At 47.5% G+C, this 17,369-nt stretch overlaps 1 protein-coding gene across 2 annotated transcripts; it reads left to right on the top strand.

Moving 5' to 3' along the window:
• Nucleotides 1-15: 15 nt before the first annotated feature.
• Nucleotides 16-13,406, top strand: mrtfba (myocardin related transcription factor Ba). 2 transcript variants are annotated; one of them, XM_049759181.2, is made up of 17 exons: nucleotides 16-107; nucleotides 302-396; nucleotides 3,111-3,183; nucleotides 4,222-4,440; nucleotides 5,919-5,984; nucleotides 6,134-6,189; nucleotides 6,274-6,349; nucleotides 6,503-6,664; nucleotides 6,778-7,106; nucleotides 7,171-7,415; nucleotides 7,546-7,711; nucleotides 7,927-8,976; nucleotides 9,196-9,318; nucleotides 9,386-9,532; nucleotides 9,601-9,735; nucleotides 9,843-9,903; nucleotides 10,112-13,406. In XM_049759181.2, exons 4-17 carry the CDS (start codon nucleotides 4,290-4,292, stop codon nucleotides 10,624-10,626), a joined length of 3,282 nt encoding a protein of 1,093 aa, XP_049615138.1. In that variant the 5' UTR covers nucleotides 16-107; nucleotides 302-396; nucleotides 3,111-3,183; nucleotides 4,222-4,289; the 3' UTR covers nucleotides 10,627-13,406. The 2 variants fall into 2 exon arrangements, with proteins under 2 accessions (XP_049615138.1, XP_049615137.1); XM_049759180.2 differs by lacking the exon at nucleotides 16-107 and having other exon boundaries at nucleotides 207-396.
• The last annotated feature ends 3,963 nt before the right edge of the window (nucleotides 13,407-17,369 follow it).

Raw genomic sequence — 17,369 nt, 5'->3', positions numbered from 1 at the left:
CTTTGTAGTGGTGAGTCAGCTGTTACTATTGCGTAACACGACGACACTGCTGTTGTCGCGTTGGGTCGAGACTGACGTACTGATTTGACGCTGAACTACGGTGTCAGGTTCGTATTTGTGCCCGAATGTTGACCCACAAGGGAGGTTAGCGACCCCCCCCCCCCCCCCCAATGCTCCTGCGACCACGCCCCCACCCTCTTCTTTTCGCGTTCGTCTGCGTCCTGACGTCACTCCGCATCAGCACCCCACGGAGCAGTCGCAGCCATTTTACTCCGCCAAATAAACTTCAATCTCATTGCAGGAGGAAAGCAAAACATTATCCAAGACTAGCACCAACGAATACATCACCATGAACGCCAAGTCGGACACTTTGGACTTTCTGGTGTCGTCGAGTGGGTAAGTTCTGCTCGTCATGGCGGCACCTTGTTTTTAGCATGTTAGCTCGTTGGAACGCGCAAACCAGCCCAAAATGTAAAGCGAGCGAGATGTGTTCATGGAAACAGCGACATAACTATTGATTGGGTCCACACATTAAAACACCGCGAGCATTGAATATTTACATTATTTTCAGTCTTCGAAACGAGACAACAATGGCGGAGTGATAAGTATTTGTTACTGTGGGGAAGTCACTCACCTGTCAGATTGAAACTGACCGCTGCGCCCCCACACCCACCGGCCTTCTCCTTTACAAAAACTCCCTAAAGGGATGCCATTCACAATTTCACATGCATGTCACGTATAGTTGCAGCCCTCGGTGTCATTAGCTGTTTATTTTCATGTTTTTTGTGACAAATGTCCTGAAAAAAATAACAATTATACAATATTTCCCCGTAGTTGAGCATGGTGTAATATACACGTGACACGTGTGTTATATTCCCAGTAAAAATGGATGATTTGCATTTTTGGTGGCAATATTCGTATACGTACCAGGTCTTACCAAAAACATCTTGACTGTAACTGTTATGTGCTTGGAGTCTTGCAAATGAGAGACAGAACAAGGTCTGCCTAGGCCACATGATGTCATCACCCTTTAATTTGTCTGTAGAAGTGGGGTGATGCCTCAGCAGATCCAGACTCTTGAGTCATGCATATTGGCAGGCTGTGGCAGCCACATGTTGAAAAGCGTGCATCAATTTAAACATCATGCGAGCATATGGGTCGATGGCAAAGTCATTATCTCTGCCCGTCCGTGTTTTTATTTCAACCTCCGAGTGCTGTATGAATTTACAGGAAGTCGGCTAATATATGTTAATACCTGGGTAATTCAAGCCGCTGTAACGTTTGATGAATGACTTAACACCTTTATTGTGAAATCACACATTTTCCGTTCCGTGCTACTCGCTTTAGTTGTCACAGTCGTTAAACACACGTTGCCCGACCCTTTTCCAAATGATTGACAAATTGGCGACTCCATACTAAACAAGCCACTCGATGTTTGTTGCCATGTAATGTGAAAACAAAAAATGACTCTCGCCTTGCTGACAAGTCACAACATTTATTGCAGCTAGCCTGGACCGCTACCTACCTAATAATTATGGTTTACATTTTCATTCCACTGTCTGTAACATTGGCGTTGACAAATTGCAGTCTTGATACGGTTAGTTGAATTCCAGCTCCGCTACGCTGAGCTATGTGGAGATGTGCTCATTCCGGTTTGTGTGATGTACTTTCCCAAAAACGGGAATCGGGTCGTGTTTTTTTGTCCTTTGTCCATTCCTTAGCTACCATTTTCAGCACACAAAGGAAGCCAGGAAGGAAGCGGCCGCGCACGTGCGGGTGACTGTGAGAAAAGCGCAGGCCCTTGCTTGATGAATCCAACTTCCAAGTGATGACATCATCGCTGGTCTTATCTCTGGATAAAGGCAGACGTTTTTCTTGGACCAGATCTAGTCTATTTAGGGCCCCCAAACTGCAAATTCCACTGAGTCTGGCACGGGTGGGATCTATGAGGTTTATCCGAGGCGCGATTATTGCTAGTTGAAAACTTTACCCAAATCATGCGTGTGTGTAATGTGTGTGTGAGTTTAGAGTTTATAAATATACTGTAAAATTCAAGATAGCATTGTTTACAATACGTTCTAAAATAGCAAAGATGGTTGAATGATAAAACACAACTGATTTGAATGAGCTCAAGACGTCCCAACCAGACCAACAAGTACTTTTGTCAGTTTTTGCATGTGTGCGTGCTAACAATTTTTAGTATATTATCTGTGGGAGTTGACGTGGCCGTTGCTATTTGTAAAACAAAGCCATTTGACCTCTTGTTGCTGCAGTAAGACTGTGGGATACTGAACTTTGTATTCCCCTTACGATGGTTAAACGACACATTTGTTTGGTTTGTTCAAAATAGACTTTAGAATTTGAAGTATTTTATTGGTTGACATCCAAAACGTTGCTCCGTTCGAGATGGTGTTGTTTTCATTAAGGATGGAAAGTCACTAGTGTTGTGTTCATCAAGAATAAAAAAGTCAGTCCAGACTCTGTAAAGCCATGTTTCCATTTGGAATGCCTATTTTGAAGTCAGTCGATGGAATTAATTCATTAATTGCATCTAAAGAACGACATAGAAGTTTGAAAACGAATACCGCACATCCATTTAATGCTGCCTGTGTAGTTACAATGTTTACTCTTCGCTGGCACTTGTTAGCCGCGACAGCTACGTATGTGGCTTGCATTCTCTCACTAACTTGTGTTTTTTTTTTTTCCTCTCCCTTCAGTCGTTTTTCCATTTCCATTGAAATTTTGTAGCTGTCGCAGAGACCAATAAACATTTGCTGAGAAGCGATTTTTGTATTCTGAGAGTCTCTCCTCTCAGACTGCAGTGTGGCTCTCTAGTATTCCGTTTCATACAACCGCTGGCTTTGTTCCGAGCAACTTGCGAGCTTCCTTTTGTCTTTCCCTGCATCCTTGAACTTGAGCTCGCTTCATTCAGCCGTCTTGAAGTGGTGCTCATCAACCATCCTTTTGTGGCTCTCTCATCTTTTTATTCCATTTCGGTTTCTTTGCAGATTTGTTCGGTTTAGGAATCCTTAAGCGGGGACATTTGTAAATCTCTTGAAATTCATGTCTGCTATCTGTCTTGATAAATGTCTCATTTTGTCCCCTATCAGGTGTAACTCCACAGCCTAACATTAGGGAAAGAAGCTTTTGATCACCTCCTCTTGCTGTCCCCTTCTTCTTAAGGTAGGTACTGAAAGCCCTAACAGCAATAATGTGGTTATTAAAAATGAAATAATTAAGGGTGTGGCAAGTTATTGATTTTTATTCATATTTGTTTGTTGCCTACTCACTCACCCACCCACAGTGTGTGAAACTGACACCATGAGCAAATAAACACGACTCTTGGAAATACTTGCTGGCTTTAAATAGAAGGACAACAAGCCTTCTGGTCCCCTTGAGGGGGAAATACAATGTTATATTGAGCATGCTACACTCTTCGTCTGAGCTGTATCCACACATGCACAAGATGTCAGTGAGGAAGGAAAGCAAACCAAGCCATTGGGCGATAAATGGAACAGTATTTCCAGAATTAGGAGCAAAATAGTACGTCATTGGATTAGTCATTGAGCATACTGCTTATCTAGTATTTACATTATTATCATCTTGGAGTTCATTTGTGTAATTGCTTGAAAATATTTGTACTTTTTTTACAAATCCTTAAGCATTTTTCCACTGTAGGAAGATGATGTTTTTTCCTCTCTCTCCCATATTCTTGTTGTACTTATAGACCTACAGGGCGAAATGACAGTCCACATCAACATAGCCAAAAGTAACATCGGGAAAGTTTGTAAGAGGTCTTGGAGGTCCTGGAATGAATAACCACGTTGGCAATGGCATTGCTGGAGAGATGAATGGCATTGGTGTTTTAAACGTCATCTGCTTATTAAATGCCTGTTGGGAAGCTTAAACGGCTTGTTTTACTCCCCGAAATGTTTCCGTTCCCTCCGTTTGAAACCACCACTAGTATGTTGTCATATTACAGATTATGAAACCTGTCTGAGCGCTGTCGTTCATACGCAAACAGACATTGTTCCCCATGGACAATGGTGAACTGACTGACTCGCTTTAATAAATCATTTGGGTTTGGATTGAGCTCTTCCAGTTGGCTGAAATGAAATGCCACCCTCAGCATTTTGCCACAAGTCGTCATACAAACATAATGATGATTATGATTCTTAGCAAGACAATTGATTATTTTCCCTTATCTTTGGTTTCCAACAGGTCATAACTTCACTCAACTTAAAGAACGGCGGTTGCTCAAACATCGCCAAGTTCTCTCCTGACTCAGGATGGAGCCTCAGGTTTCCCAGGGGCTCCTCAGGGCAGAAGGGATGTGTCCGCTGGTGCCCAGTCCACAGAGTGAAGCAGTGACTCATGAGATGGAGGAGTTGTCACTGCAGCCCACCCAGAACCTGCCGCCACTCAATGAACGCAAAAACGGTGAGGTTACTAACCTACTTCTGGACACGATCATTAAGTGGGCTAAGAAGCTGAAAGAGTGCAGGCAAAAGTGGTAGTCAGTAATTTACTTGTCACTTGGTGAGTCTCCCCCCTCCCCCCACCAAAGCCAATATTTGCTGAGGTCTGCAGGAGAGCCCCGGTGCAAAGTTGGCGGTGGAAAAGTTAATGCGGAATGTCAACTGTCCAAGTGCCCACTCATCATATGGGCTTTTGTCATTTCCCTTCCAGTGAGAGAGAACACACATACTTTCCATCTGTAGCGTTTAGCCAACCGCAGAGCCCCGTTTCAAATATTGGCTTCAACGTTAACATAAATCTGCATGCCATCATTCCTGCCACTGAAATCACTGAGCATGCAGAAAGTGAGAACAGTCACTTGGAGTTTGACTAAGGACATGTTAATTGATTGTTTATTGATTCAATACATTTCAAGGGGGGGAAAAAAATCCCGTTTTGTGCTCTGAATTTCATGTGCTATTTATAATCTTTGACTAAAAGTAGGAAATGCCCTAATTCCCCCAAATGACCTGCCAACTGCAATTGTCTGCGTAAACGGCTCACTTGCGTCACTGCTCGTTAATGCGTTTGTTGAGTTGAACAACATTTGACTGGAAGCGTCTGATTCACCAAATGTGGCTTTGCGTGCCGTGTTCGATTGCATTGTTTTTGCTAGTGTAACGTCTCAACAACCGTAACGACCCATTAGTTGCTGTATCAATGTTCCCCTCCAACGTCTCAGCGCCGATGTCTGTACTTTTACGCAGACGGAGTTGCCAGGCAAACTTTACAACAAAAACACTCAAGTCACGGTGACGCAAGCGTTCGCAAACGGGGTTGTGCGACTGGGGCCACTTCTAACTGTGACACACCCTATGAAGCTGCACTGTTGTATTCTGCTAAAAATACGCGCCACGTCTATTTTTGCCCGAGGATTCATTAGATTGCACAGTGTAAACCAGATCAAGCTGGGCAGGAAGTCTTCATTTAACTTTCAAAATACGGTGCAAAATGACTCATATTTAATTATTTATGCCTATTGTTTTAAAAACAGGAATCCCCTTTTAGTATTTTTTTTTTTTTGTATATACCCAAAGTAAATATTGTGTCAAAGGTGAGGTGGCACTCTTCCCAGCATGCATTGCAGTGGTCAGTTGTAAATAATTGCTGCGCTTTATTAGTTTTGTTTTGAGTGCGTCTTTGATGATAACTGACAAAGGAACATCTCAATAAAATCACGGGCGAGTCAAAGGTTCAAGTCGACCGGGTTTGAGTTGTGGTTGATAGCAGCTCTTGAATGCGTTGGAATGAACTAAAATGGCAATTGTGAGTCTTCTCAATATTAACCAGAACTACAGTATGGTGTAGACAGTTGGTTTGCTTTGAAGTTTGTGCTTTTGTTTTGAATGTCAAATCATTTTTGTTGGTCCCTAATCTTGTGTTTTATTTATCTTAACCAGTGCTGCAGTTGAGACTTCAGCAAAGGCGAACTCGGGAGCAGTTGGTGGATCAGGGCATCATGCCACGTGAGTAATGGCGCCTGTCAGTAGGCGCATCATCACTCAATGTGTTTGTGTGTGGGGGGGGGTTTAGCTAATACTGACAAAGCTGATGATTTACATATTTTAGTTCATTATTTTCTGAATAACGTTTCACCAAAATGTCTTGTGTTTAGCGCTGAAGAGCCCGGCTGCATTCCATGGGCAGATTCGGAGCTTAGAGAGAGCCAGGGTATGAAAAATAATTGTAGACAAAAGACAATCAAGTGTGTTTTTAAAATTATGACATTTTTGTCTTTTGTGTAACCCTTCTCAGACTGAGAATTTTCTTAAGCATAAGATCCGCAGTCGTCCAGAGAGAGCAGAACTGGTCAGGATGCACATCTTGCAAGGCAAGTATTGTATACATTTTATATCAATGTTTGGAAGTTGGGAGTCCCCCCCCCCCTAGCGATTTTCACTGCTCGAGACAAATGTTCCCCCCTAACCAACTCTACTTAGGTACTGTCATATTTGTATACCGAGTGTGCGATGTTTTTCTTCAGAGACCGGAGCCGAACCGTCACTACAGGCCACCCAGATGAAGCTGAAAAGAGCCCGATTGGCTGACAACTTGAATGAAAAAATAGCCCAGAGACCTGGGCCCATGGAGCTGGTGGAGAAGAACATTTTACCTGTGGATTCTAATCTCAAAGAGGCCATAATAGGTGAGAGAAGAAATAATCTATGAGGGGTTTAATAGTTGCCTTGTAACCAAACAGTTATCTGGAACGATGCTGCTCAGTGACGCTTGTCATCTCTCGTGGTTTCTTGGTAATAGGGCAGGTGAACTATCCGAAGGTCATGGATGAGGACAGCAGTGATGCCTTGTCCCCGGAGCAGCCTACCAGCCAAGAGTCTCAGAGCTCAATGCCTTCACCTGTGGACAGTAAATGCCCAGAAACTCCCTCGCCATCCCTGCCTCCTTCAGGCCCATTGCTGAAGGTCAGAGAGAGAGAACATCAGTCCCCCCAAGCTGCTACACAAGCCACTACAGACTCAATGAGAGCAGTCACTACTAATGAGCAGCCAAAAAGCCGCCCAGCCTTTTCTCACACTCAACCAGTCACTCCAACCGCTCCCTCCAAACCTGCCCCAACATTGGTGAAGGTAAGTGTCATCAGGTCTTTTTATGTGAAAATCTGTACAACACATTTTTGCTGTCTACATACAGCAAAGCCAACACAAACTGCCTTCTGAGAAGATCCGTAAGAAAGGCAAAGACGCCAAGCCTAGAGTGAAAAAGCTGAAGTACCACCAGTACGTTCCACCAGATCAGAAGCAAGAGCCCAGTGAAACCCTGATGGACTCCTCATATGCCCGACTTCTGCAACAACAGCAGCTGTTCCTCCAACTGCAGATCCTCAGCCAGCAACAGCAACACTACAACTATCAAACTATATTACCAGCCCCACTCAAGTATGTAAAAAAAAAAAAGTTTCCTTTTTTAAACCTTTTTTTTTTTCTCCCCTCATTCTTCTTTTTTCACTGTTCAATTCAGAACGTTTGCTCTGATATCAATAAGTGTTATTTTTTTCCCTCTGCGTAGGTCTGTGGCAGAAGGCCAAAGCAGCAATGCCAGCGGTCTGCCGGCCTCCATTGTGGTTTCTCTACCCACTGCACCTCCGCTTCCCCCAATGTCTTTGGCCCGGCAGAACAACTCATTATCTAACCGCAAGCCCGGAGTCTTGCCTGCCAACCTGGAGGAGATGAAGGTACTCGGATACAGTTTGAACTGCGTGAAGCGACTCGACGGACGTGGCACCTCGAAATTTGGAATCAAGCAGAAATTGAGTGTGGGGCTAAGTGATGTAATAGAGGCAAAGTGCTGCATAAAAATCAATTTAAATCAATTTAAAATCATCCAGCAAATGCTGTTACGGTGAGCCAATTTAGAATGACCCTTAGCTAAATATGATTTCTCTTCTAGGTGGCCGAGCTGAAACTAGAACTAAAGCTGCGTGGCCTCCCTGTGTCAGGAACTAAAACAGATCTGATCGAAAGGCTGAAGCCCTTCCAGGATCTTCCCAGCTCCTCGGCTCCCAACACTATTCCCACACCTGTTACGACCACAGTCACCGCCATCCCCATGGAGACAACCACGACTAGCCCTGCCATTGTCCTTCCACCCCTGCTGGGAGCTTCCGAGCACATGAGCGCCACACCTCCAGTTTCCCCTGTTCCTAATGACCCATTCACCCTCCACCAAGATGCCAGTATGTCAGAAGTCCAACATGAAATCCAGTTAGTGTCAAGAGGACCTGGCTCCTCCCCTCTCCCCAGCTTGCCCGTACCAGAAAAGGACAGAAGGCTCCATGAGAAAGAGCGGCAGATTGAAGAGTTGATGAGGAAGCTTGAGCAGGAGCAGAAGTTGGTGGAGGAGCTCAAGATGCAGCTGGAGGTGGAGAAGAGGTGTCAGAGCAGCTGTACCACCGATTTGCCCACCATAGCCTCCAACTTCGCCACTGTTTCATGTTCCTTGAGCCCCATATCAAGCATCCCAAACGACAACACTGTAAAACAAGAGAAAACGGTCTTGACAAACGACTCTCCGACTTCCCTCCCTAACTCGCTGCTGGGCTCCCAGACTCTCACTAACCCACTGCAAACTGCGGTCAAGTTGGAGGATGTGACTGTTTGTTCTGGAAAGCAAATCCAACTCCAGCCCCAAAATCATTTTCTCACCCAGACCCAAGTGAACACTAGCCCACAGCTTCTCTGCCATTCCCAGAGAAGTCCCAAACTCAAGACCCAGCCGCAGTCCCAAACGACCACCCCCACCCTGCCGCAGTTCTTCATCAGCCATCCCGGCGGGATGTCGCAGGTGCTCGGTCAACCGCAGGCCTTGTTAACCGCATCTGGACAACCTCAGACTCTGCTCAGTACCGATGGCCAGACTGGAACTCAGATCCTGCTCCCGGTGTCATTGCCCAACAACACCGCCGGCATCCAGCTGCCAAGCACCACTGTCAACCTGCAGGTAAGGATGACAAAGCGTGTTCGCGGTTCACCTCATCTTGAAATGATTTCTGGCTTTCGTTTCCACTGCAGTGTGTGTTGATAGCCGCAAGATGATGTTACATCATCCACCCAATGATTGGTTGCTTGTTTTGGAAGCCGCAATCTTAATTAAGGCTACTCTCTTAGCATGGAATCACTACAGAAAACTAAAAGAGTTTCCCCTCCCCCTTCATCTCAGCCTGTCCTTCAGGCCACTATCTCAAATCCAGGCCTTATCCAGACCTCCATTCCTCAGCTGCAGAGCACCAAGATGGAGATGGCTCCTAACCAGCAGTTGGCCAACAACAACTCATTGCTGCAGGTTAGCCACTCCACTCCATGGCAACATTCGATTTGTTTTTTTATTCTGTTTTTGACAATACTTCCAGACTTTGACCATGTGCAACAATACGACTGACGTGGAGACGCATACGAGGCCTGAGATAAATCCTCAGTCTTTCCTGGGGAGCTCCCCAGACAGAAGGGCCTCTCCTCATGCCTCGCCCAACCACGTCACTAACGGGACACTCAATAAGGTAACCGCAGTGTCATGTGTCAACGTTATGATTTGATTGTGCTGACATTGCAGTTTTTCTTTGTCAAGTCCTCCTCTCCACAGCCGACCTTCATCCTCCAGCCCGCGCCTTTTCTTTCCCAGCCTCCCAAGACACGGGAGCCCCCTCGCTATGAAGATGCTGTCAAACAGAGCCGCAACCTGCACGTTAACAATCTGTCACAGGTTCGCTCCCCCTCCACGCACACACGCTATTCATACCACGCTTGAGGGATTAAACCACTGTCCAGCGTTTTCCCATCCCTTCTAAATAAATATATTTGTCTTGGCAGGTTGCCACAGCAACCAGTCAGCAGATGGATGACTTGTTTGAAATTCTTATACAGAGTGGAGGTAAGGAAGCACTGAGTCTGTTACTCATTTACATTTATGGGTCAACTTGTATGGTGTGGTAAATTCCAACCTCACGAGTGCCCCGATTTGGATGAGTGCAGTGAAACACAATAAATTGGTTAGTCAAGTACCCCGAGCTAGCGGGGCCTCAAAGACGACTTCATTCATGATGTTTTCTTCTTTCGATCTCCATTTGACCACCCTTTAGAAATCACTCCATTTGTCCAGCATGAGCCTCCAGTGTCTATCAACAAGACTCACCCGGTCACAGCCAGCATCACCACCCTTCCAGTCAACACCGTCCTCTCCAGGCACCCTCCCCAAATCCAGGTGGCTCCTCCTCCAACCTTGAGCCTGGCCGTCGACCCCAGCCTAGCCAACCTCTCCTCGCTGGCCACCGATAACCAGCTGGAGGCCTTCCTGGAAAGGACGCTGGCCGACACGCCGGCGGCATCCGACCCTCGCACCAGGGGATTGATGGAGGAGCTGCAGGCACAGCTGATGGAGCACCAGCCTTACTCGCCCATGGACACGTCCGACCTTTCTTTTTGCGACACCTCCTCTCCCCCTTCCTCGCTCAATATAGGCCTGTCCGACCCGGGGTTGGATAACATGGAATGGCTGGACCTCACCATGCCGCCGGGATCCGGCGGCGCACTCACGCCGCTCGGGATGCCGACGGACTTCCTGGACACGCATGACCTGCAACTGCACTGGGACTGACCAACAAATAAGAGAAGAGCTGGGCAGGAGTAGCTAAGCTCCGATTGGAAGATAGAAGGATGACAAAAAATAAGAGCACCACACCACTGTACAGGTAGTGCACTGATTCAAATGGAATGACAGGCCAGGCAGGCGATGGCACAGCTTTAAATCATGATGTCAATTCTGGTAGCAAGGACTTTTGTACATAGATGTTCGCCATGATCTCCAGGCCCGGATTATATCCAGCGATAGTGATGGCTGCTGTATAAATATGAGGTCACGCTAACCCAATGGCAAGGTGACCTCAGCAGAAACAAACAAACAAAAACAAACTGCATGATTGCCGACTCATCAAACGTGACTAGTTATACTGTCATGACGCTGATGAACTGACTGGAGTGGATGCAGGACTCCATGGAGAGCCATTTGAACATTTTTGTTAGCCTCCTTAACCAGGAGGTCAAGACAATTGAGCATACTAGAACGCGTAAATGGCTCTCCGTAGGACGCTCCTCTGACCACGCTATGCACTAAAGAGGCATGGCGTCGGTCGCCTCCAAACAACGCTAATGTGAACGCTACATATCACCAATTGCTTGGAAACGATCAACCGTTGATTGTGATCTCACGAGGCTGATCAGCTTTAGAGATCTGTTATCGGGTCCCTTCATTTTGAATGTATTCTACAAAGATGGATTTTGCTCCTTGTGCCGGCAGCTTTTGTGACGAACAAATGGGGAAAGGGAACAAATAACGACAGTCGCTGTGACGCATAAGTAATTGCATTTGGGGAAGTTGACGTCCATATCTAACTGTCCTGCAGTATCACTACACTGCGTGCGTGTGTGTATGTGTGTGTTACAGGTGTATGTATACAGTGGAACCTCTAAGGTTGAATTTGGTCCATTTTGAGGTAACAATTAAGTTCGAAACTGTTATTGCAATTGAATTAGTTTGGCCCAGAGTTAAACTCATCATTTTGCGGTGTCACCCGACAAAAAAAAGCCCCAAAGAAAAAGGCAATATTTTAATGTCAAAATTCTGGTCCAGGGTTCCACTGATCTCTACAACGAGGCCGGGCTGATCAGGAAGCCAAACGGTTGGAGAATTGTGCCACAGCGGCTGTGCAAGCGAGTTGCATGTGCTTTGTGCGTAGTCGTCTCGTCTTTGTGCACATGACCGTCCTTCAGTCTGGTTGTGTGAACTCAATGTGCTACCGCAATCAAATGATTGATGAATCTGTAACAAAAGGTTTTTAACGACTGTTTTCTTGGCTGTATGTGGGTCAAACATGTCCGGACCACCTGAGAGGTGTTGGCCAAGGAGGGCTCTGCTGGTTTATTTTTCTTTTTTTTAACTTTGTCAATTTATTATCTGCATCTCTGGTCCACGTCTTGAATTTGGTGAGTGCGAATGTGCTTCTTTAACACATCTTGTACCACTTGTTGTTTACTTACGTCCATAACCACTAGAGGGCGCCGCCACGTTTAGTTATCACCTACAATTTAAAGGCTATAAATTGTTTTAGGATGGATTTACACCGCCCTATTTCGATGTAATCCCAATGTTATTGTTTATGGCATATTTACATACATATTTCAGGTAACACACATTTGATTAGGCTTCTCAATAGTTTCTTATGTGTTACTGATTAAAGCGATAAGTGAATCAATTTATGTACTTCAATGTAAATTTGAAACCATGTCCTATTTTACACGAACATTTTCAATCGGATTAGACAGTTTATGGATTATTGGAAAAAAAATATTTGCAGTCCTAGTCCAAGGCATTTATTTCTATTGGTGCTGCCATAATGTGTCAACAAAATGTGCCATTTAAGTCTTGAATCTGAATTTGTCATTTGAACCAATGTAAATCCATTTTATTGCCTAAAAGCATAATCAGAAGCATGTTTCTTGTCAGTACAGCACAGTGACGATATGTACGTGCACAAAAGCTAACAATAACTGAGCCAAACTTAACTTTTGTAGGAGCACAGTATTCCTGGAGGTCTACTTGTTAGTTCTGCAGTCCAAAGGCAACTTTAGCTGTGTCTCCAAATTGCTAAATTTTAAATCCTTGGAGACGAGTTTCTTTTTTTTTTTTTTTTTTTTTGTATTGTATTTTAGATTTGACGTCTGTTTGCTTTAAAGCGTGTCAAATTTTTGTGGCCAAAAGGGCATTGGGATATATCATCACTTTTTTTAAATTTATCACGTGTCTTCAGGTTGATTAAAATTTATAATCCTACTTTTTTTTTTTTTTTGCCTTTGTAAAGCCAGTCTTGTGTGCATTTTTTTAAAAATTTTTTTTAAATGTTTTGTCATATCGGACGTCTCAGCTGCAGTTGTACCAGTGACGCGAATCTTACAGGCCAGTTGAGGACGTTACTCTTGTAATGACAGCTACTGTCCTTGATTTATTGTACTGTACTTGAATGCAGACTCATGCATTAGCACTCAATCTTAATTCATATCAGAACGCTCAAACTGCCCTCTTACAGACTGCACACTTCATCACCATGGTAATTTTCAAGCTACAATAAAACTATTCTGGGGTGGTAAATTAAGCACAAGTGAGCTTCTGGTCCTTGTGCAGCCGATCATTTTATTGAAGCTTCCAGTCACCCTTTTCCCATTCTTGTTTGTATGCCATATGTTTTGCACATTATGTACATATTTATATAGATGTAATGCATATTTTTATACATGTGTGACATCCACGGGCTCTCTATTTTGTAAATATGAGAAAAAAGTTATATGCCTTTTATGTGACAATAAAAAATTGGAATCGTTCAACGAATCGTTCCCCCCCCACACACACACTGATCCGTTTTGGTTTTTCCTTTGGTTTTTTAAATGAAAGTGAAAAGTGCCACACCCGCCCTCACTCTCACTTTCTGATTGGCTGTTTGATCGGTGACGTCACTTGGACACTCTTAGATATTTGTCGCTACGTCAGTGGAAACTCGCTAGCTCTCATGAAACAAGAGGTGGAGCTTTAGCGAGCATGCCCAACGAGCACTCACTCGGCTGTCAATCAATGGATAATCAAGGAAAGCGTTTGACTTGAACGTTGGTTTTCTATATTTTTCAATGTCCAAACTTGAAGACCGGAGACTTCACGTCGGCTACTGGTAGTCTATCTGCATATCGAAAGGTACTACATGCCCTTCCCACTTTCCATGTAGCATTATGCCTCTGGTGACTAGCAAGGTGGACCTTAACGTTTGCCTCCTAATCTTAAATGTAGAAGGTCGTGTCATATATGACTTACAATATTAGTCCAAAATGTTATCAATGGACATTTTAATTGGTCATTTCCCAAATGAATTATGTCCTGCCCCTCCGCGAGTCGTCACCTTATCGTGGTGGAGGGGTTAGCGTGCCCCTATGATCCTAGGAGCCATGTTGTCGGGGGCTTCATGCCCCTGGTAGGGTCACCCATGGCAAACGGGTCCTAGGTGAGGGGTCAGACAAAGCACGGCTCACCCAAGCCCCTTATGATGAAAAACATAAATGGACTTTGTTTTCCCTCGCCCGGACGCGGGTCACCGGGGCCTCCCTCTGAAGCCAGGCCTGGAGGCGGGGCTCGAAGGCGATCGTCTGGTGGCCGGGCCTTCGCCCATGGGGCCCGGCCGGGCATAGCCCGAAATGTTAAAAAACATGGGTCCCCCTTCCCATGGGCTCACCACCTGTGGGAGGGGCCGAAGGGGTCGGGTGCAATGTGAGCTGGGCAGCAGCCAAAGGCAGGGACCTTGGCGGTCTGATCCCCGGCTGCAGAAGCTGGCTCTTGGGACATGGAATGTCACCTCTCTGGCTGGAAAGGAGCCCGAGCTGGTGTGCGAGGCAGAAAGATTCCGACTAGATCTAGTCGGACTAGCCTCCACGCACAGTTTGGGTTCCGGTACAAGCCCTCTCGAGAGGGGCTGGACTCTCTTCCACTCTGGAGTTGCCCACGGTGAGAGGCGTCGAGCAGGTGTGGGTATACTTATTGCCCCCCGGCTGGGCGCCTGCACATTGGGGTTCACGCCGGTGAACGAGAGGGTAGCCTCCCTCCGCCTTCGGGTGGGGGGACGGGTCCTGACTGTTGTTTGTGTCTATGCACCAAACGGCAGCTCAGAGTACCCACCCTTCTTGGGGTCCCTGGAGGAAGTGCTGGAGAGCGCTCCTTCTGGGGACTCCATCGTTCTACTGGGTGACTTCAATGCTCACGTGGGCAATGACAGTGAGACCTGGAAGGGCGTGATTGGGAGGAACGGCCCCCCTGATCTGACCCCGAGCGGTGTTCTATTGTTGGACTTCTGTGCTCGACACGGATTTTCAATAATGAACACCATGTTCAAACATAAGGGTGTCCATGTGTGCACTTGGCACCAGGACACCCTAGGCCGCAGTTTGATGATCGACTTTGTAGTCGTGTCATCGGATTTGCGGCCGCATGTTTTGGACACTCGGGTGAAGAGAGGGGGGGAGCTGTCAACTGATCACCACCTGGTGGTGGGTTGGCTCCGATGGTGGGGGAAGATGCCGGTCCGACCTGGCAGACCCAAACGCTCTGTGGGGGTCTGCTGGGAACGTCTGGCAGAATCTCCTGTCAGGAAGAGCTTCAACTCCCACCTCCGGCAGAGCTTTTCCCACGTCCCGGGGGAGGCGGGGGACATTGAGTCTGAGTGGACCATGTTCCGCGCCTCCATTGTTGAGGCAGCCGACCGGAGCTGTGGCCGTAAGGTCGTTGGTGCCTGTCGTGGCGGCAATCCCCGAACCCGCTGGTGGACAGGGATGCCGTCAAGCTGAAGAAGGAGTCCTATCGGGCCGTTTTGGCCTGCGGGACTCCGCAGGCAGCTGACAGGTACCGGTTGGCCAAGCGGAACGCGGCTTCGGCGGTTGCTGAGGCAAAAACCCGGGCGTGGGAGGAGTTCGGTGAGGCCATGGAGAATGACTTTCGGACGGCTTCGAGGAAATTCTGGTCCACCATCCGGCGTCTCAGGAGGGGGAAGCAGTGCAACGTCAACACTGTTTACAGTGGGGATGGCGTGCTGCTGACCTCGACTCGGGACATCGTGAGTCGGTGGGGAGAATACTTCGAAGACCTCCTCAATTCCACCTACACGCCTTCCATTGAGGAAGCAGGGCCTGGAGACTCTGAGGCGGATTCTCCAATCTCTGGGGTCGAAGTCACTGAGGTACTTAAAAAACTCCTCGGTGGCAAGGCCCCGGGGGTGGATGAGATCCGCCCGGAGTTCTTAAAGGCTCTGGATGTTGTGGGGCTGTCATGGCTGACACGCTACAACGTTGCGTGGACATCGGGGACAGTGTCTCTGGATTGGCAGACTGGGGTGGTGGTTCCCCTCTTTAAGAAGGGGGACCGGAGGGTGTGTTCCAATTACAGGGGAATCACACTCCTCAGCCTCCCTGGTAAGGTCTATTCAGGGGTGCTGGAGAGGAGGGTCCGTCGGGAGGTCGAACCTCGGATTCAGGAGGAGCAGTGTGGCTTTCGTCCTGGCCGTGGAACAGTGGACCAGCTCTACACCCTCGGCAGAATCCTCGAGGGTGCATGGGAGTTCGCCCAACCAGTCCACATGTGTTTTGTGGACTTGGAGAAGGCGTTCGACCGTGTCCCTCGGGAGGTTCTGTGGAGGGTGCTTCGGGAGTACGGGGTGCCGAGCCAACTGATAAGGGCAGTTCGGTCCCTGTATCACCGATGCCAGAGTCTGGTCCGCATTTCCGGCAGTAAGTCGGATTCGTTCCCAGTGAGGGTTGGACTCCGCCAAGGCTGCCCTTTGTCACCGATTCTGTTCATAATTTTTATGGACAGAATTTCTAGGCGCAGCCAAGGCGTTGAGGGGGTCCGGTTTGGGGACCTCAGCATCGCGTCTCTGCTTTTTGCAGATGACGTGGTGCTGTTGGCTTCTTCAGGCCGTGATCTCCAGCTCTCGCTGGAACGGTTCGCAGCCGAGTGTGAAGCGGTCGGGATGAGGGTAAGCACCTCCAAATCCGAGTCCATGGTCCTTGATCGGAAAAGGGTGGAATGCCCTCTCCGGATCAGGGATGAGATCCTGCCCCAAGTGGAGGAGTTCAAGTATCTTGGAGTCTTGTTCACGAGTGAGGGGAGGATGGAGCGTGAGATCGACAGGCGGATCGGTGCAGCGTCGGCAGTAATGCGGACCCTGTACCGGTCCGTTGTGGTGAAGAGAGAGCTGAGCCAAAAGGCAAAGCTCTCAATTTACCGGTCGATTTACGCTCCTACCCTCACCTATGGTCACGAGCTATGGGTCGTGACCGAAAGAACGAGATCTCGGATACAAGCGGCCGAAATGAGTTTTCTCCGCAGGATGTCCGGGCTCTCCCTTAGAGATAGGGTGAGAAGCTCGGTCATCCGGGAGAGACTCGGAGTAGAGTCGCTACTTCTCCACGTTGAGAGGAGCCAGATGAGGTGGCTCGGGCATCTTATCAGGATGCCTCCTGGACGCCTCCCTGGGGAGGTGTTCCGGGCATGTCCTGCCGGTAGGAGACCCCGGGGACGACCCAGGACGCGCTGGAGAGACTATGTCTCTCAGCTGGCCTGGGAACGCCTTGGGATCCCCCGGGATGAGCTGGATGAAGTGGCTGGGGAGAGGGAAGTCTGGGAGTCCCTCCTAAAGCTGCTGCCCCCGCGACCCGACCCCGGATAAGCGGAAGAAGATGGATGGATGGATGGATGGATGGATGGATGGATGGATGGATGGATGGATGGATGGATGGATGGATGGATGGATGGAT

The sequence above is a fragment of the Syngnathus scovelli genome, chromosome 21, assembly GCF_024217435.2.
Source record: "Syngnathus scovelli strain Florida chromosome 21, RoL_Ssco_1.2, whole genome shotgun sequence".
Lineage (NCBI taxonomy): Eukaryota > Metazoa > Chordata > Actinopteri > Syngnathiformes > Syngnathidae > Syngnathus > Syngnathus scovelli.
Note: the sequence above shows the minus strand (reverse complement) of the source record. Positions and strands in the feature narration are given on the sequence as shown.

Coding starts and splice junctions, on each gene's coding strand:
- mrtfba (XM_049759181.2), top strand. CDS start 4,290: ATGGAGCCTCAGGTTTCCCAGGGGCTCCTCAGGGCAGAAGGGATGTGT. Junction 7,712..7,926: donor CCAACCTGGAGGAGATGAAG/GTACTCGGATAC, acceptor TTTCTCTTCTAG/GTGGCCGAGCTGAAACTAGA. Junction 9,904..10,111: donor AATTCTTATACAGAGTGGAG/GTAAGGAAGCAC, acceptor ACCACCCTTTAG/AAATCACTCCATTTGTCCAG.